This window comes from Fundulus heteroclitus, chromosome 21 (assembly GCF_011125445.2).
Source record: "Fundulus heteroclitus isolate FHET01 chromosome 21, MU-UCD_Fhet_4.1, whole genome shotgun sequence".
NCBI classification, from domain to species: Eukaryota; Metazoa; Chordata; class Actinopteri; order Cyprinodontiformes; family Fundulidae; genus Fundulus; species Fundulus heteroclitus.
This window is the reverse complement of record NC_046381.1, coordinates 41,348,510-41,369,352: the sequence shown is the minus strand read 5'-3', so window position 1 is coordinate 41,369,352 and position 20,843 is coordinate 41,348,510. Positions and strand designations below refer to the sequence as shown.

The window sequence follows — 20,843 nt, the reverse complement described above, 5'->3', positions numbered from 1 at the left end:
TCCCTCTGAAGTCCCTCTGAAGGTTCAGACTTATCTTTGTCGTCATTCAGATTTGCATCAGAATACATTTCTGAAGGGGATTTTGTCGCAGTGGTTCAGGAAAAGGTGCAGAAACAAAAATAGCGGCATCATAAGGTCTCAGAGAACATGTTTTTTTGTTTTAAAACCTAATCCTGCTCTCAACCTTTTCAGAACCCCCCTTGACCCCTTTGCTGTGTTGCTTGGTCTTCATTATGCTGGTTGTTCTCCAATGATCTCTAACAAGGAGGAGAGAAACTAAACATCTGGGGTCCGTTCTTCGTACTTCGCTAACTCAGTTAGCTGGATTTCATTGTTGACGATTTGGCATGATCTTGGATCGTTTGGTTCTTCGAAACTCATCCCGGACCTGTTGTCATAGCAACATGTGCGCAAAGTTGAGCCTGCTCCCGAGCAGGTTTATTTCATGTAAACAGGATTAGATCGCAGCGGAGGAGATAGGGAAGTCTGTGTCTAGCCAGCGCACTTGGACCACCTAGTGGCAGAGGAAGGGACAGAATTGTGCAACACCATTTTTTTATGTTCAATAAAAGACGAAACAAATAATGCTTAGTTCCTGTCGTTTTATTTAAACAATTATTTATAAAGAAAAGTCAGCAAGTCATCTTTTGCCTGCAGTAAGAGATAGTTATATAAAGTCAGTAATACTACTATGTGTAAAATGGTGTATTAGAATTTACTCTGAAGGTCCTTTTGAAGCAACTCGATCTCTATTGCAATGTTTCTTTTTTTCAGCCTTCTAATTGGTGGCTGTTAAAAACAGACAAACACACAATTTAACAGTGGCTTTTAAAAAAGAGGAAGAAGATGCTTTTTAAAATACAGTATAATAATTAAAGGCTATCATTTTCTAGAATATTCTTGTATTTCACTTTTTCCCACATGTTCTAGTGGCTCCCATGGAGGCTCTGACATAAATGAACAAAGTACTTATGAAATTATTAAAATGCAAAAATACATACTGTAGAAAGTGATAGAAACATCTATCATGGACAGTATTTACGCATTAATTTGTCTGCTACTTTTTGCCAGCCCTCTCTCCTGGCTTTAGCAGACTTTGAGGTGTCACCTGTCGTTTTAATTGACTCAAACTCGGCATAACCTTCCATTAAAAGCTCTTGTTCTGCTTGGGAGAAAAACTGTGGGTGTTCTTTGGCCATGCTGTACAGCCAATAGCAGCGCTGCTGATCAATGTTTCTACTATCGATACATTTCCCCTTTTAAACAAACACATGAACGCGCAGTTGTCTCAGATAACTCAATCCAGCCATACTAATCGTAAACAACAGGTGTGTTCGAAGAACCCAATTAGCCGGATCATGATTAGCCGGATGAAATCATCTTGGATGTGTCATTTGATCTTGGATGTTTTAAGCAACGTACGAAGAACGGACCCCTGGACTTTAACTGAGTCTAAATTCCACGCAGGCAGATCCTAACCCTGCTGAAACGGCTGCTCTGGGTTTTATTTAGGGGCATCAGAGTGAAGGGAGATAAACACAAATTCTAATTCCGCTGTAAAACATTTTTACCCTTAATTATTTTCCTTCCAGTACTTTGGTCTGACACATAACATCCTAATAAAACAGGATTTGTGGCTGTAATGTGTTGAAATGTGGAAAATTTAAAGGGGTGCGAACATTTTTTTGGGGAGGGGGGGGGGGGGGGGGGGGGGGGGGTTAAAACTTGTCAAATATAATCAGAAATTAGCTGATCCTTAGTCTTGCTGAACTTAAAGTCCCAGAGAAAGTTATTATACTGTATTTATTTGATTTTCTTATATAAGTTAAACACAATAAACCCTCAGCCACCCTGCTGTTAGCACAAGTCACCACATGGGGTCGCTGTTGGACGCTGATGTCTCTCATGGGGACTGCGGGAGCGCGCTTCTATCCCGGCCGTCCCTAGGGGCCATCAGTCGGTGACGCGCTTTAAAAACAGAAGGTGAACCTTGGTGGGCCGCTTCTTCAGGGCTTTATTCAGCAGAATCTCCACATTTTGCCTCCTCTGTGGTATAAATGCTGATTCAGCCTCGGCCAGACCCGCAGCTCTGAGCCGCTGACGGGCAGAAGGCAGACCTGGATGGCGGGGAGGCGTGGCCAAGCCGCGCGTAAAGGTGAGCACCGGGGTTCAGTGCGCAGAGATCAGCAGCGTTTTGTCTGGAAACCTGTCGGTCTGCGGTTTGGTTGGATTACAGCAGCCGTGTTTCCCCCTCAGGATGACGGCCAGGTGAAGCCAGAGCTTCCCTTGGATGGATGAGACCTGACCATGTCCTTTACGCACCAAGTCGCTCTGCTGCTGCTCGGCTTCGCCCTCGTCCGCACGGTCAGTCCACATCACCCACTGATGCAAAAAATACTCAGTTATGTCCTGAAAATACCACGTCAACTTTTTATGCATTATTCTTTAAATCCAATAAGAGCTTCTGCCAGAATGATGAACTTTTTTCTTACCTTCATCAGTTTTCCCAAGTTTTCCGTTTTCTTTGATTTTCTGTCTGAAACACAATTTATTTGGTATTTTTCCCACATTCTGTAAAACGTAAACTGTAAATCCTCTTCTTCTCTGTTGATCCCAGCATACTGTGACTCCATGTTAACACATTATAAATCAGCGCTCAACCTTTCTCCTCTCCTGCATTTGTCCTGGACCTGACTCATCCGAAAAGAACTGATTCACTTTCTGACTCCTAAAGTTTGCCTTTGGCTCAGCTCTGGAAAACTAAAAGCCTGATTTATATCTCTCCCTGGGTTTGGATGGAACAGCCGACGTTTTAATAGGATTTTAGTTTTTCTCCTCAGTAGACGCATCAGATTTGGTGTCAGCCGTCCAAAAATCCACTCAAGTCAGAGAAGCTGCGACTGTTTAAGATTTAACTGAAAGCAGAAAAGTTTGTGAAGTTAAATTAGGGTCACAGGTTTCACATGAAAGACAGAAGTGATTAAATGCAGGACTACCTGCTTATTCTGGGGTATTTTCTAGTGTTTAAACTCTTATTGAAGGCAGGTGTTTCATTTTTAATGGTTTCTGTTACGGAGAACATTAAAATGCTATTTTCTGTTTTTTCAGCCACATGACAAAACATCAAAGTATGGTTATTAGTCTTACTTAATGTAATTTTAGTTACATACAGTAAATGGATAAAGTATTTACACTCCTTGAACGTTTCACATCATGTCAGGTTACAACCGGAAACCTACAACTATTTCATTAAATTATGTGACAGACCAACACCAAGCAGAGCTTAATGGTGCTGCCGAAAGAGAATGATCCATGGTTTCAAAATGTTCAGATGAGGAGAACAGGAGAACCTTTAGTTGTTCACTCCTCAAATCTGGCCTTTATGGAGGAGTAGTGAGAAGAAACCTGCTGCTGAAAGACAGCAATGAGAAGTTCTGTTTGCAGTTTGCTCTGAGCCATGATGGAGATCCAGCAGGAGGTGGTGGAAGGTGCTCTGGTCTAACGAGACTAAATGAATCCTTTTATTCTACATACAAAAAGCTGGTTCTGGAATATCACTAACACAGCATCCCCACAGTGAAACACGGTGGTGGCCGAATCATGCCGTGGGACGCCTTTCTTCAGCAGGGACAGAGAATCTGGTCAGGGCAGGCAGGATGATGGATGGAGCTAAATCCAGGAGCATCCTGGAGGAAACCTGGTACAGGCTGCAGGAGACTGGCTGGAGACCGCTGACCTGTCCAGAACCACCATAAACAAACCGGAGATGCAGTGGATGGTTTAGATCAAAGCAGATTCATGCATTAGAATGGCCTAGTCAAAGTCTGGGGACAATTTGTGATCAAACCTTTCACACTAGATTTGCAAAGCTGCTGCAGACAATCCCCAGAAGACCCACAGATGTAACTGTAGCAAAAGGAGGTAAGACGGGCTGAATACAAAACATTTTCCTGCCGCCTCTCTACTACGCACCACTTTTTGCTGGTCTATAAAAGCCAAATACATTTGAAGTTGTAACCTGACAGAATATGGAGATAATTAAGGAGTATTCATAATTAAATTAAAAGGATTCAGTCTGAGTGAAACATAAAATGACCGTTAAAACTTGCATTTTATTCCATTTCCCATCCTGTGACTTAAGCTGAGGAGCTGCTCAGCTGATGTTTCTGATTTTTAATGCAATAACTTGCTACATCTATAGCTAAAACCAGCTTAAAACTTTTCTGTTCAATTAATATGTTGAAAATTAATTGAAGGCTTATTGAGCTAGCATTTAGTATTTTTCCTCCAACATCACAACAAATCCCTTAAAATTGTTAAAATCACTTGCAGACTGATTGATTGGAAAAACAAGGACACAGAGAAGTCAACTCAGAAAACGTGGATATAAATTAGGAGAAAACAAACTCTAAAGCTGCTGTCACGCTGCTTCTTATGACGTCTTGTGTGTTTATGGATCTAAAAATACATAAAAACCTTCCACACTAAAGATTTAAGTGCATCTGGTGAAACATCAACTGAAGAACCCAAAATAAAATCCCAAATTTCCAAAAAACAAATGTTAAAAAATTATAAAGTCGAATTAATCAATTAAATCGATTTATCGCCCAGTCTTACATCTCCCTTAAGCTTTGATTTAAATAAACTGAACGTCACACGTCCAACATCAGAACATGAAGAACGATTCATCAGATTTGCTCTCACTGCAGAAAATGAGGAAGAATATGAAACATTGTACTTTTAAAAGTAGCAGTATGTGCATTTTTATTTATAAACCGAGACATTTACAGTTTAAACTCTAAATACTTGAAGATCAGGCTTTCTATTGGGTAAACCCGGGGATTTGGTGGAGCGCTCCGCTACGTTATTCTGGACGGTCCGGATCCCGGATGCTCCTGCTCACTGTCGGCATGAGGCAACAGAACCGCTTTCTGGGTTTTATCGGTTCAGACTGATCCGTGGTCTGGCAGCAGAGTGTAAAAAATATCCCCGTATCATGATGCCTCCACCACCGTGCCACACAGTGACACAGGACTTGGTGGTTTCTAGAGGACGTCATCATAACCCGCACGTCCAGCATCTGCTTTATCCAGAAATCAGGGCCGCCTGTTAGACTGCAGCTTTTTCCACAGACTGATTAAACTACAAACTGCTTTATTTTAAACGGCCTCCTTTAATTAATGGTTCAGCTGCACAGAATCAGCAGAACAAAATTCAGTAACCTGCTTTTCTTTATCTCCACAGCGGCCACCAGTAAATGAATTAACATGTACAAACATGCGTAATTAGTTTGAAAAGCAGTGGTGTCTGGCTCCTCGCACGCCTGTTACTCTTTTTTTTTATTTTACATGACGACCCGTTGCAGCGTGGGTCAGCTGCTGATTAAATGATGTAAGCTGCTCCATCAGCTGTGCAGAAGGTTGATGTTGGAGTGTAATTCAGGAAGCACTAAAATGCATGTTAGATACATACGACTGAGGGGTACCAACGTTTATTACGTACCTCTACATGTGAAGGTGAACACAAGAACAAAACTGGGCTAAAAGAAACTTTCTGCTCATCTGTAACCAGGGGCGGTTCTAGACAGGGGCCAACAGGAGCCCATGCCCCTGTAGAAATGGTACTGGCCCCTGTTATGGCCCCTGTACTAAAGACATGACATTACATAAACTTCTTATAACTATTTGCAATGGCAAAGAAACCATAACTGATTGGTCACTTTGACCAATTTTATTTTTTACCTATACAGTTTTACTCTAAGAAGGATTTAGAAATTAAGATGTTTTACGTTTAGCTTTAGCCGTATTGAGTTGGGGGGCAAAGTTTTCAACTGCTAGCTCAGGTGTCTGAAACCTGCACTTCCAAAACCACAAGTGGCTCACTTAATATTATTACACAGTTAAATATTGCCATTTTATTGTTTCACTTCTTTGTTCTGTGCCCCTGTGAAAAAACACTGGCCCCACCTTGGCCCCCCTGGTAAACTTGGTCTAGAACCGCCACTGTCTGTAACTCAGAGCAGTTGTTTTATTTCCTGTTGGATCTTAGGACAATGGGTTATTTCTTCTATTTTCAGTTTGTTTGTGTTAATTGACAAAAAGTTTTGTGGTTCCCAAAGTTTACACCCCAGCCTTTCGTTTCTCACTGAAGAACGTGACAAAAATCTCAGTCGTGTAGTTTAAATCCAGACTGGTTGTTTCTCGATTACTCTTGGTTAACACGCTTATTTATTCTTCATGCGGCCACTGCAGAAGAAACGACACGGTGAAAGCAAAACCTTTTTATTAATAACACCTTTGGGTGCCAGGTTGGTTCAAAACAATCAGAGTCTTCGCAGGAAGTGGGAGAAGCTGGAGAAATGCGAGTCATAAACTCCCTGGCAGCTCCGACACGTTGGCAGTATATCTCAGCGTAAACAGACCTCCCGGCACACTTACATACGCTACACTACATCAGTGGAGTCAGGCTTGGTGCGTGAACTCGTTCTTTTCCTTTCATCCATACGGGAAGCTCGGTGGTTTGTGTACGCTGTGTGTACTCAGTGTCCTTGGTTACCATCAGCTGTACCAGGACAGCCCGGTCCAATACGAAGGTGGCAGCCATTTATCAGCAGCCTGAAAAACTGCGTCATTAAGCAGTGACATCTGCGGTGCTGCAGCTAACGAGGCGATGTTTATCACATTTACCGAGGTTCTGAACAGCACACAGATTTATTATTCAGTCACGGCTCAGTGTCATCATTCCTCGCTTGATATTTCTGACATTAAATCATGTTTTCAAACAACGGTCAGCCAAACTTTAGGGTTTAATTTTGGCTTTGGTTAACATCTTCACCTGTTTTACAGCATTCATCAACCAGTAAAGAGATGTTGCAGTAATCTTTGGCATAGTTTGATTTTTATCTGTATCTGGGGGTTAAATACTGTAGTATATGAGGAGTCAGTGTCTTAACTGAAATATACATTGAGCAGAGGGATTTCAGTTTGGAGAACAATGGAAAAAATACCCAAAAGAGCTGCTCAAAGCAGGTCCAAATGAAGACAAATTCAACCTAATACCGCTAAAACTAAACTGTTTGTATTCACTAACTGTAGCATGTAAGTTTTTTTGGGTCTCGTTAGTTTGTTATGTGGTTGCTATTTTTGGACAACCCAAATTACTTTGATAACGGTGCATAACGCGGCTGAGCATTTCCCGAAGATCTGCTGGGACTCACTTTCCATCTAGTCTGATCCAAAAATCCACTGCTGCACGTTAAATAAAATGCAACATGAACGGATCTCCATTGAACCCAGATTTTAGAGGGTAAGAACTGATTGACAATAGTGCAGTGTTAGTTAAGGTGACCAGATTTCTAAAATCAAATCTGGGGACATTTCTTGCTCGTGGATAAAAATCAATACATCTAATCAAGATGAAATTAGGAAACGGGGACAGTAATGGTTTTGTTTATTTTTACATGTTTATTAATATTTAAACAATAAAAATCAAGTGTAAAAGACAGGAATGTGCCTCTCCAGACCTTTAGTGCATCCTAAGATTAATAAAATCAATAAATAGTGTTATTAATAGAAACTAGAACTGTGTCTCTGGGTTGGGGCAAAGTGGTGGGAGTGGAGGGGTCCAGAGTGGTTAGCAAGGTTTTCCAATTTTGTGGGGCTCAAAGAGCTCTCCCACCCCCTAAGGGGAAAGTGACATGAGGAAAAGAAAAAACAGTAAATACAAACATTTAGCCTGTGGCTGTCTGTGGAGACAGAGTCCCCCAAATTTCAAAAAACTGCAACAAATACTCATTCTGTTCACATTTACATACCTATGAGAAATAGTTTTTTCTGCGTTAACATCAAAAAGTAGTAGTCAAGCCCGCTGGTAAAGGATGATATATGTTTCTTACTATCAACTGACCACATAAGGGTTCTGTGCATCACAAAGCAGATTAATTTCTCCCATAATGGGCTATAAGCACATAGAGCACATAGTGCATAGAGCCTGTTTGGGACAAGACATTGTCCAATGGATTGTGGTGATGTGAGGTGAAACAAAGGCACAGACTTGGAAATCCCCTTGACATGAATGCAAGTGATTGTGTGTGTAGTGCAGCATGAGCATGTATAAACTTACATAAAGTGTGTATAACTACATTATGTGTATGTGTATGGTAGTAGCTGATGTGTGAGTATATTGTTTGATCCTTTAAGGTGAGTTAACTCCGGTCAGGGAGTCAGCTAACATGAGATCATCTCTGGTTTCTTCAAGGCGTTTTGTGTCTGAAGAGCCATCAGCCACGGTATCCAGAGGTCTGGATAAAATAAGAGGAGAAGAGGATATATTATGTGCAGAACTGAAATTTTTAAAACACAAGAAAAAAAACAACAACTAAACTGCCTCTTTATTGTGCCACAGCTAGGGAAGTGCATTGAAACTCATTTTCAGTGCAGAGACTCAGAAAGAGGTTATATCCTCAGACAATTGGGCTTCTCAGCTCAAACCTGAGTATATCATGTCAGAGCTTTATCACTTGAACTTTATTAATATTCTAAGTAAATATTTCTCCCTTCTCGTCAATCATTCTTTACATCAATATTCCTATTTTCCTCCACTCTCATTTAATCTCCTTTCTGTCTTCCTATCTTCTTCCTCTCTCCTTTTGTATCAATCTTACATTATTCTAAAACAGAGACATTATATATTTAAAATCACTTCCAAAAACATTTGAATGTACAACATGAAAACTTCCAATTATTATTATTATTTCCTCTGATTAGATACAAAAAATGCTAATTACCACAATACTAGGATCTACAAGCAAAAACAACATAATAAATGGACATTAAACAGGTGGTTATCTCTTACTCCATCGTTCTCAGATCATGTAAATATTTTCTCATTCAGTTCTCCTGTTACTGACTCCTATTTTTTCATGAGGAACTTTCATAAATCCAAACTGAGCAGTAGAAAAGCTAAACCTAAGCCTGGAAATCTATGCTCATAAGTCACAACCATAAATCAGCAAAACAACGTGTAATAACTCTACTAATAACTAACTATCTGAAATATAAACTAAAGGTCACCAATCAGTTCTAAAACCTCTTTAGAAGAACCCTTGTTGATCCCTGGAGAACCAGCGTACCAGTTTAGCGCCTTACAAGGAGTTTTCAATCATTCTGTTACATTTTATCTGAGTGTCTTTTACTGATGTGAGCAGCAACTCGTGGTCTTGTCTTACTTTTTATTGATTATTTTTTAACCTGGAAAAAACCCAAACATTTCTCACAGGATCAGCTTGATCCAAATAAAATTAAACGATTAACACACTTACCATAACACAGCAGCTCCCCATCAGTTGCCACCAGTTGACGACTTTTCACTTCTTCTTCTTCTGTTTTAGAAGTGGTACGCTCGTCTTCTTCTTCTTCCTCTTCGTGTTTTAATGACATCGGACATCCAAAAGGAGCATTACCGCCATCTAGTGGTGCGCTCTGTTCCTCGTCATTATATTATCAGCAGCGCAACCAGCTACCGCAACACATTTTCCCCCTCGGTAAAATCGGGGACATTTCCGGGGACAGCTGTAGCCGGGGACAGGTGGTCCAAAACGGGGACAGTCCCCGGAAAACGGGGACGTCTGGTCACCCTAGTGTTAGTGGTAGAACAGTATCATTAAAATTAAAATGAAACCAAGAAGTAAAACCTAGTAAAACATTTGCCAACAATCCTCAAATGTTTCTGTTTTATCCAGTAATTTTAAATGTTAAAATCTGACTTGGCTTTGAGTGTTAGCCTGAGTTGATGTTAGCATGATACAAGTTAGCTTGAGTTGCTGTTAGCTTAAACAACGTTAGCTTGAATTGCTGTTAGTTTAAGTTGCGGTTAACTTGCACCATTGTCACCTGAGTAGCTTGAGTTTAATAGTTGTTAGCGAGAGCAGCAGTTAGTTTATTGTGATCATTAGCTTTGCTATCTGTTAGCCAGAGTACGTTTCAGTTTTAGCTTCAAGCTAGCTTGGATAACTCTGTAAGTGTAACTGTTGTTGGACTCCTGGGGTTTTTGGGGCGATGTAGTCTCTTGGCTGCAGGATAGTGCTCCTGTTTTTAACCATGAGCATTTTGGGGAATTATATGGTGTGACTAGTGTAGTGAAAGAGGGTCTGGTGTGGAATTGGCACATTTAGGCCTGCTGGGTCTAGACCTTTGTCCACCCTGTTGTTTGCACTTAGTCTTGGGTTGGTGTCTTCACCTCTGCAATGTCCACAACTTGGGGTACTGTGGTGTGAACCAGAACCTGTGATGGCCTATTGAGCCTTGTATCAGGGGGAATATCTCTGTTTCCTCCATTTTTATAGGGTGATGGGTTAAATGCATAGAACACATTTTATTGGAATCTATGTTACAATAGAGATGATTATTATCAAACCTTAGTGTTAGATTGTTTGCAGTGAAGTCAGGAACAGTTAAACGATTAGGGAGAACTCAAACATTTGCTGCATGAACCGATCTTATTCTTTTTATTGCTAAAGAACATATCTGAAAATGAAAGTGATCAAGTGATTGATTATTTCTTATTTTTAAGTATTTCTAGACATTTTGTTCTGTCTTTCAATGCCTTTTCTCTTCGACGCCTTTTAGACCCCAAACATTTATCGAAAGGAGAGCGATTGCCTTGTTTTTTGGTTCCGTTCTTTTCTCTTCAAGCACTCAGGATTATTATGATCTGACGCCCTGGGAATGCACACAGACAACTTTAATCCTGCAGCTGCTCAAACAGGACAAAACGAGCAGAATGAGCTCACTGGGAGTTTTCTTTAGGCTCCCGTTCATCAAAAGTTTCCTCCCTGAGTTGCAGAAAGCAGCCAGAGGTGAGCGGGTTCCAGAAACATGAACTTTGCTCCAAAGGGTTGACGGATGAATTCAGAAGACAGCAGGTTTGTTAATGACGGCGTTAATGTCTGAATGTTTATTTCCTCCTCTGTGTGACAGGTTGATGGGAGGGTTCCTCACTGCTGGCTTTACTGGGAGATGGAGCGAGCCAGAGGAGAGTGTCAGACACAACTGCAGCACCAGACGCCAGAGACTGCAGGTAAAACCCTGTTTTTAGCTCAAATACTTACAAACACTATTCAGGAGAAAAGATATTAAAAACAAAGCTCTGAAAGCATGAACTGAAATTAGTAGCATGATTTATAGGAGGAGGGTGTTTTGGCTGTCGTCTCAACACCTTGGATATCACTGATTAATTCGCAAAAACACAGAAATCCTCCTCTTATCTGGCTGGGTTTACTCAAACTAGACTCCTCTCTTTACTCCAGTGTTTCCGCTAACACCACCCACTGCAGAGACACGGAGAAGGCGTTTAACAGACTGAGACGTGCCCCAGTTCTCCACACTTCTATTAAACGTCCGGTTATTTTTATTTGTTTCTATTAAACAGGCAATAAATGCATTCAGGCACCTTTCAAACGTGTTAAAAAATCTTTTCAGCACAAAATCAAAGCCCAAGACTTAACAAAGCAGCCCTGAAATAAATATAAAAATTTGAGTTTTATATTGTTTAGATTATTGAAAAGTTACAAATCTGCATCTTTGACACGCGGGGCCTTGGTTTGAATCATTCAAATTCAGGGTTTGAGTCGGAAAGACGAAGACAAACAAACATTTTAAAAGGGAAAAAATAACAGTTTCTCCTCTGACTGAACTGAGATACAGCAGCAGAGTGGAAATCATCAGCAATAACTTTATAGAAGACAAAAGTCCTTTTCTGGACTACAAGAAAAGATAAAAACTAAAGAACTGTGAAAAAGTTCAAAATTGTTTTCAATGATTTCTAAAAGTGCAGCTTATACAGTAAGTTATATATATATTCTTTTCACAGAGTTAACTATTTCAGGCTTTTGTTTCTGAAATCTCGATACCTCGTGATCCACTGTCTCCTGGTGAAGCTTCCTCAGATTCTTAAATAGATTTTTCCTCTGAAAGCTGCATTTAACCCTGCTGCTGGTTCACCTTTTCTTACCACTTTTTTTTCCTTCAACTAAACTGTTTATTAATGTGCAATAACGATTTCCCAGTATTTCAATTTTCTGAAAAACAGAATTTGGATTTTCATTATTCTTAAGTCTTAATTGTCAAATAACACCAAATGAATGAATCTATTTAATCTTTTTTCACAAAACTGATGTCTTGTGTGTGTGTTGCAGGTCTCTGATAAATGAGACCACCAGTCTTAATGAGACAACCTTTCTAAATAAATGTAAATAAATAGAGTATGAGTTTTCACAATATTTTTATTTTTTGAGCTGTACTTGGATCTTAATCGCATCATTTTACAGAGGATGGCAGGAAATCAGCACAAACACTTAATACCTACTGTCCAGCATAGAGATGGGGGGTTGATGATCTGGGCTTGGTTAGCAGTCCTCTGTACGCACTCTGTGCATACAAAATGACAAATAAAGTTGTCTCAGTGCAGCGACCTGGAGTCCTCGCAGTCATTGGGTCAACCTCGGACCCCTCTGTATAGAAAACTGTAAAACCAAACCTGAGTCCATGTGTCCAAGAGCTTAAGCTCGGTCCAAACCGGGTCATCATCTGGACAAAAATCTAGAATAAATCAAAAACAAATCCACAGCAAAATGGGTAAAAGAGAAAAGAATCAAAGCTTTGCAATGGCCTAGTCAAAGTCCAGACCTTAAACTAAACAGGATGCTGTAGTGGGACTGCAACATTGAAGCAAACAGAACTAAGAGGGGACTAAAACTTCTCTACAGCAAAGTAAGTGACTGAGAAAAGACTTTACTGATTTTATTTTAGTTCCTGCCACCTGAACTCTGACATCTGACCTGAACCTAACCTGTGCTATCAATCAAGAATTTCCTTTTTTCTAAGCAAAGCTTGAATAAAACCAATTAAAACACCTCAAGATGCAGTTCTTGCAGCTCTAAAGTGGTGTAATTGTTGTAAGTCCTGAGAGTTTGAACCTTTTTCCTGAGTGATAATAAGACGTTGTGTCTGTGTTCAGCACCTTGTGCAGTGTGTGGTTTTCCTCGCATTCTTCACACAGAAACGTGTTTAATCTAACAGCAGAAACTGATATGAGATGTTTCCATGAAACTTGTGGCCAGATTTTAACACGGTTCTGCAGATACCACAGTTTCACGCTACCCCAAAAGAAGTTGAACCCATTTTTTTCAGATTGAATCTGATGATTGTCGGTATATCTGAATCACTAATTTACACAGACGTGCTTTAAAGAACGAAGCGAGTCAGATGACCCAACACTTCCTCTGCAACCCTCTTAAGCTGCAGATATCCTGTAGAAGACTGACGGCCCCACCAGCAAAAACAAAACGCTACAAAGACGCCTTCATCCCCTCCGCCGTGTTGATTCTGAACAACGGACACCTGAGATAGACACATATCGACTAGATCAGTGTTTATTTCGTTATTTTTTGAATGATACATTCTAATGATAATTTTTATGCTTTTATTAGTTGAAGTTTATGAAGCTATTGCCCTGTTTATATAGGTTAACAGTGTGGTTTTAATCTGTGCATATTGTATCATAAAAGGTGTGTAGAGGATTTCAGCTGTCATATCTCTGTCTCACAGGTGATGGACAATGAAGTTATTTTATTTTGATTGACATCAAACATGAACAGAATATAACAGAAATTATATATTTTTTATGAGCTGGGAACATATAATTGCACCTTTCTTAAAAAAATAGGCACATACCAAAAACTATGCTGTTAATGGGAGAAGAGAGAATTTAAAACAATACTTTAAAGATGCCAAACGACAATAGCATGTGGCGATCCACTTTGCGTAATGACACAATCTTTTACTCAAATGGTTTTAATTTATAACGTTTGCAAATGGTGCAAATTATTTCTCTTTCAAAGGGGACAGATGGATTGTTAAACAGGATAAATGGCTCCTGATCAGGAGGTTGTCTAGAATAATCTGTGTTTACTGTAACTTAATTCATTGGATCCTAATGGGAATAAAACACATTTTTTACAACAGTCTTTGTCAAGCTTTCTGAATATTTTTGTGCAGAAAGCATTAAACCTGCGTTAGACTAGATGGAAAGTGAGTCCCGAACAAAGTTTAAGGTTAAAAGTGCCTAAATATCAAGTTGCTGAACCTCTTAAACAGGGAAATGTTTCAGGAATAGAAGCAGATCTAACATTTAGAGCTCCCTGTCTGTCTGTGTCGTCCCAGTTATTTATTGCGTCTGCTTAAATCACCCGTTAGATCGCGTCCTGAGAGGCCTTCATTCTTCTCTGGCCGCACCGAGGAGCCGAGCGTCAAAACATTACTGAGCTACCGGAAACCTTTCATGCAATTTGATTTATGTTTGATGAGCTCCAGTGAGTTCGAAACAAGTGGCTCGGCTAAACAGGAAGTCAGACCTGGACCGTTTTCTAGCTGCGTGTCGGTTTCATGTATGTGTGTCTGTGTGTGTGTGTGTGTGTGTGTGTGTGTGTTTGTGTCATTTATGTGTGTGCTCCTACCTGTGTGTGTTACGTGTGAGAACATGTCCTCACAACACAACATGTGGTGGAAAACTGTCAGGCTCGGGTCGTAGACAGGAATGGAAAAAGCCCTCACAATGATAGAGCGGTGTGCGTGTGTGTGTGTGTGTGTGTGTGTGTGTGTGTGTGTGTGCAGGATGTGAAGGTGAATGGAACAACGTTTCTTGTTGGCGAAGCGCGGCTGTTGGAGAAGTGCTGACCCTGCCCTGCCCGTCTCCGTTCCTGCTCCTGTTTGGCAAAAATGGTGAGCCACGCACGCACGCTTATACACACAGTCCTGTTTTAACATCAAAGTGGGGGCCGGGTTTATTAACCAGGGAAGTGAGAACCACCTTTTCTGTGACATTTACAAAAACTTTGATGCAATAGTATACCACTAGGTGGTTCTTTAGCTCAAATTGTCACCTGGGATTCTTAAAAAAAACACCATTGTATTAAAAAAAGTTTCTCACTGCTGTAGTGAGGACCCTTAGGGGCTATTATAGTGACTGGAAGCGGTAGGATTTTATGCCTTCTTTTGTTCTGTTTAGTATTAAGTCTAATAATTATCAGATAATTTTGGTATTAATATTTTTTTCTATCCAATGAAGGATTGTTATTTAGTTTTATTAGTAGAAGAAAGTGAGGAACTGTGTTACACGCACACACACACCACTCCCTACACTTTCCCTCAGTTGGTTTTCTCAACAAGAACATCAAGGATTGGAAGAAAAACCTGAAAGTCAGAGCTTCCAGAATAAATGTATGTCTCTAGCATTCATCTGCAGCCGGTGTGATTAAATGGTAACTCACCTCTGTACTAGGGCTGGCTACTGAATTCAGCACTTCTATAGGTACTAACTAACCTGGTCAGCCAGACTGATGATGTGTAGCACTTTACATTCTGCTCATTATCAGGCTGGGTCTGCTCCCATTGGATCTGTTTGGGCAAAGGAGCAGAAAGGAGGAGAACTCTCCAAGCTGATTGGGTGAAGTGACACCCAACATTGGTTGGTCTAAGCCAACACTCGTGCAGCTGCTGCTATCACATCTGTTTCATAAGAATCCACAATTTCATCTTTGATAAGAACAATAAGAAGTACCTTGGCTAGCTTACCTTTTTGTGCTTTGTCATAGCAGCTGCTGCTTACGTTTTAATTTGATTGGCTAAAACACAGCAGCAGAGCTACTGACGTCAGTTTTTCTGACTGACTTTTCAATATTTTATGAACCAATACCAACACTGATTCAAAATTCAAATGCAGTACACTGGTTAAACCCGAGGATGGTGCAACAGAAGCGGTTTTAGACAGAAAAGCAGTAAATTTGTCAAAATAATGAGACGTCCATGGATGCAGTTTAATAGCAAACAAAGGTTATGCCACATGTTTGACTAAGAAATTAACATTAATCCTCAAAATATCAACCTGTTTCCACTGGTGGACCTGAGGACGATTCAGAGTTTCTACAAATACAGGAACGTTTCTTCCAGACTAAAAAAATAAATAAAAAAGATGAATTCAATCTAATCATACAGACTTGTCTACATAAATTTAATATTATATAATCAATGTTAAACAATCAATATAATATACATCTATGGATGTTTGTGGTATAAATGCCAAGAGTAAGATTCTGCTTTAATGGAGCAATAAAGATGTTCTCAAAGTAAAATTAAACTCAGACCAGAACCAATGACTATGAACTGAAAATGTATTTAAATATTTTAATATTAAAGAATAATCCTGGTAATGATAGAATTGTGAATTAAAATGCCCGTGTTGCTGAATTTTTTTTAAAAGAGGTGCATTATGAGAGAAAAAGTGAAGATTAGATCCCATCAAACGGACTTCATGGTTTTAAACTCTGACCTAAGAGCCTTTTCTTCCCTTCCTTCACAAACATTTCTTTGGATCTTAATCCTTTAATGAGATCAAGGAACTGAGATGATGATTATCCCGACTTCTTAGGAATCTTGTTATAAAAAAAAATGTTATAAAACTTTCCTTCTTTGAGTTACCTGAAACTTTGCCCTTTCTAATAAAAGCTTAGTCTCTCAGAGAGCCTCTCTCACATCGTTCAGTATCTACAATCTCTTTATTAAATGGATCTTAGGAGTTTTACTCTCTGATCAGATTACAGAAATAAATTAACTTACTGATGATTTCTTTAACTTATTGGCATGGACCTGCCATGTGGCTGAGCAGCGTGTTTTTTTGTCTAATTAAGATGAGTGGTTTTCAGTAGAGTTCAGATCTAGGTCGAGTACTGATCACAGGTCCAAAATTTCAATGTTTGGCTCTTTTAGAAACTTTATTTTTACTTCAGCCTGGTGACATGATGCTCCATCAGATCCTCACCAGGTTGCAGGGCAAAGAGATCTCTCTCTTTGTTCATGGTGGATAAAGAAATGTGGCTATTTTAGCAAGCTCTGCACTGGTGGCGACATGAATCTGGATCTTACCGAACCGCTGCAGAACCTGAGCTTCTTGATGAGCCAGACCTTCTTTTCTAGCAACCACTCTGCTAATTACATAAAAAATTAAATAGTCAAAGGAGAATAAAATCACAGTGCAAACAAATAAAGGGATATTTTTAGCAGATTGTTGTATATCTTAAGGCTTAATCTGTTTATTTATTTTTGACTTTGGCAGTTTAAGTCTTTCATCAGCTAGTAGTTAATTACATCGCCTCTCAGCTGCTCCAGCACCTAATCTAACAAATTGTCTCGTCGGTCATTGATTCTGTCGCTTTCCTCCATCATCCTGATTAGATCTCGTCCCTTTCTTTGAAGCTCCTGACTTCTATTTACAAATGTGTACAAATGTTAAATATTTTTGTAGTTTAGGGCATTATTTTATGTCTGTATTAACATTTCTTTGTTTCTGTGGCTATATATTTTTATTTCTTGTGCTTTTCTTTTGATCTCCTCATTAAATCCATCTTGTCTGATGTGTTTTCCTCTCTGGGTTTGGTTTTGATCATGCTAAGTGCCGACTTCGGCTCCGCACCAGGAGGACAAGACAGAAAAGCTGCAGGTCAGCTGTTAAGGTGATGAGAAACGTAATCATCACCTTAACAGCTGCTCTTCAGATCTGACTCCAAAATATGCTCACAGCCCCTGGGACAGACCCAGATCTCATAATAGTTTTATTATTTTAAAGATTTATTAGAACTGTTGCTTTTCCAGAGCGAAACAATAATTTAAAATATACAACTGTGTTCACAAGTTTAAATTTCCAGTTGATTTTCTTTAATCCACACAGAGTCAAAGTTATACTAGCAGTCAGAAAGATGCTGTAATAATCCGTCTGGATATTTCATCACTCTTCCACTTAAAGTTTATTTACTTTGGCTGATAACATTTCTGATAAAATTTGTTATTGCAGGTCCTTCCTCCCACCGGCTTTCAGACACTATAACCATCTCTGCTCCCAACAAACCCAACTCAGTAAAATGTTTGCATCCCTTCTGTTTTTTCACTAAATAGTCGTGTAAACAATCTGTGGTTTTTAGGTACGAAGATGCAAATATGAAAGCTTAATTTACACATTTTCACTTATCCTACTCAGTTGCACATTTCTTAGAACCCAATTATATTTTCTTATTTTTTATATTTACCGTTGTATGATTATGCATGCTTCCATTTGTCTTTCAATATCCCACTAAGGGACAATACCAAATATTGTTATTGTATTTTAATATTTTTATAAGGTTCAGTTTGGAGCTGCGGCCATTCTCAAAGCTCAGTGTCAGCCTAGTTTATCAATTAAAGCCGTTGAGATTGACATTTGGCTCCAAACTTTCACCATCTTGCAGTTGGAGGTGAAGTTGAAGATGGCTTCTTCATTCTTTCATCCACTTTGCACCAGTTGCACTGAAATGAGCTCTGACCCTCAGCATGATGCTGTCACCACTATGCCTGACTGCTGGTCTCTTTGATAAAACCTTTCCACAAAAAAGCCCTGATGATTGAAGCTGCTGATGCTGAAGCAGGAGCTTCTGAGCACCAGATAGACTCCTGGTAGGCGACTGCATCGGACGGATGTGGCGAGGCTAGGCTGACCTCTGTTTTCAGTCAAACTCTTCTCTCGAGCTTCGTAAAGATGTCACATGCTGAACAAAGCCCACCTTCATCCTAGTCTTGTGGGAAACAAACTAATGAATAGAATAGAAAAGAATAGCTTGCTACCAGCCTGCAAGTTGTTAAAGTAAAAGTACAAAAATGAGCTGACAGCTGAATTCACCGGTGAGTCCAGAGTTTCCTTCTATCAGCTGGAGATCAAGTTTAACCAGGCAGTGGAAGCCAGAGCATCGAGGAACTTGAGGGTCTTTGTCCAAGAAGACCTGAGTACAGGTGGCTCGGCACGGTGCAGGTTTTCCCCAGTAGGGGAGGCTTCCTCCTTGGTCCGGACCCTCTCAGCTCATCTTGATGTAAATCTGGGTTCTCCGGAGGCCGAGACAACGCTCTATCAACAGCTTCAGAGCAGGCCTGGGCCTCGCTTGCTGCTGGGTAGTTCCTGTACTTTCATCTCAGCATCCAGATGTTGGCCCACGGCTGAAACATCTGAACAACTTTGAGCTACGTACGGTTCTTGGATCTGATCGTGTTGGAATTTGAAGTTGTTTATAAAATGTCCCAAATGATTTAGGACCTCTGTGAGCTGCTGTGACTTTCCCATTCCTCTGAGTTTTGGTCAATCCACTGAGCCTCAGTCAAACAAATCTGTTTTATGCTGGAAGAGAGAAGCTACCAGCTGAAAGTCAGACAGTCGAGACCTTTAGGTATTTTGGGGTTCTGCAGCCGCTGTACAACGCTGTAATAATGTAGATGCACTGCTATTCTGCAACGATATATTTTCTTATTTTTTGAGTCAAGGTCCACTTCAGTTCTGTACCTTTTCCTCCAGTTATTTAAGTTGGGACAAAAAAACATCATTACACACAGATATTATTAGCCGTTTGTATAAAAACCGTCCATCATTGTCTAGTTGAAGATAACAATCATCCTTGTGTAAGAGAATCACTTAAGAAGGACCGACGCAGGAATGTTTTAATAAGTGATGATGTGAACAGTGGTAAAAAAAAAAATTCTGGCTGTGTTTTAGGTAATCTGAACAGGAATTGCACCGAGAACGGCTGGTCCCCAGTGTACCCCGACATCAGTTTGGCCTGCTATTCAGACATCAGCAGCAAACCCAAAGAGGTGAGTTTATTACCGCTTTAACCTCCAGCTGCAGGTTGAAAACATTTAACTCCATTATACAATAACACAATACCTCTTATTATAATAACCATATTCCATTTTTATATTGATCTTTTCTCTATTTTCTACATATTTTCTACATTTAGCTTAGAGTTTATTGTATTTGTTTTTTTTATCTTAAATCAATTTTCCTGAAGGAATCGTGTTATAAGGATTAATTTAGTGAACTCTAAGCCTAATATTGTCATATTTCATGTCTGAATCTAACTGATTATTAGGGGATTTCCTTGGTTGCAGCTTTTTCTTGTTTGATGAGCATAATTGTCCCTGCAGAAGCAGTGACGTTTACTTTGATTGTCTATTCAGGGTTTTGTGCTCACATGTTTAGGTTTGTATCAAGCTTTTTGGTGCAGAAACATTAGCTCTTTCCAAATCTGATGTTCCATATCAGAAAAGGAAGCTGACATCTGTAAAAAAAACAAACAAAAAAAAACAAAAAAAACTCAAACCTATCCTCACAGGAAGCTCATTTAGCTGTCAGTGAAAATTCTCTACTGTAACATACCTTTAGATATTCCTTTAAAAAATAACAGACTTTATCTTAAGCTTTCAAAGTCATGTTGACTTGACAGAGGACTTAGTTTTCAGTTAACAACTCAATATTAATATTCCCTTGTTGAAGTAAACATCCTAGTCTCTTTCTGTCAAACTGTGAAACTTGTAGTTTTTTTTCTCCACATATTCAGCTAAATGAATTGTGCCTAATTATTTCTGTAATATGGTGCTGTTAAAACTGCTAAAGATTTTGTTTAAAAAAAGAAAAAAGAAAAAAGAAAGAAGAAAAAGAAAAGATGAGCAGGTATTCATCCCATGAATACCTGTTTTATGCTGGAAGAGAGAAGCTACCAGCTGAAAGTCAGACAGTCGAGACCTTTAGGTATTTTGGGGTTCTGCAGCCGCTGTACAACGCTGTAATAATGTAGACGCACTGCTATTCTGCAACAACATATTTTCTTATTTTTTGAGTCAAGGTCCACTTCAGTTCTGTACCTTTTCCTCCAGTTATTTAAGTTGGGACAAAAAAACATCATTACACACATTTTGTGTAAAAATCTTTATTTTATT

The 20,843-nt window shown here is 39.6% G+C and overlaps 1 protein-coding gene across 2 annotated transcripts in view; it reads left to right on the top strand.

Annotated features, from left to right (window-relative positions):
* Nucleotides 1-1,737: 1,737 nt before the first annotated feature.
* The window catches only part of LOC105921801 (vasoactive intestinal polypeptide receptor 2), a 45,373-nt gene continuing 26,267 nt past the window's right edge, over nucleotides 1,738-20,843 (top strand). Inside the window, exons 1-5 of one of the 2 annotated variants that reach the window (XM_036125014.1) lie at nucleotides 1,738-2,155; nucleotides 2,257-2,364; nucleotides 10,977-11,076; nucleotides 14,670-14,777; nucleotides 19,621-19,718. In XM_036125014.1, the coding sequence (XP_035980907.1) occupies nucleotides 2,308-2,364; nucleotides 10,977-11,076; nucleotides 14,670-14,777; nucleotides 19,621-19,718 (363 nt within the window). In that variant the 5' untranslated portion in view covers nucleotides 1,738-2,155; nucleotides 2,257-2,307. The other variant, XM_036125015.1, reaches the window with a different exon arrangement.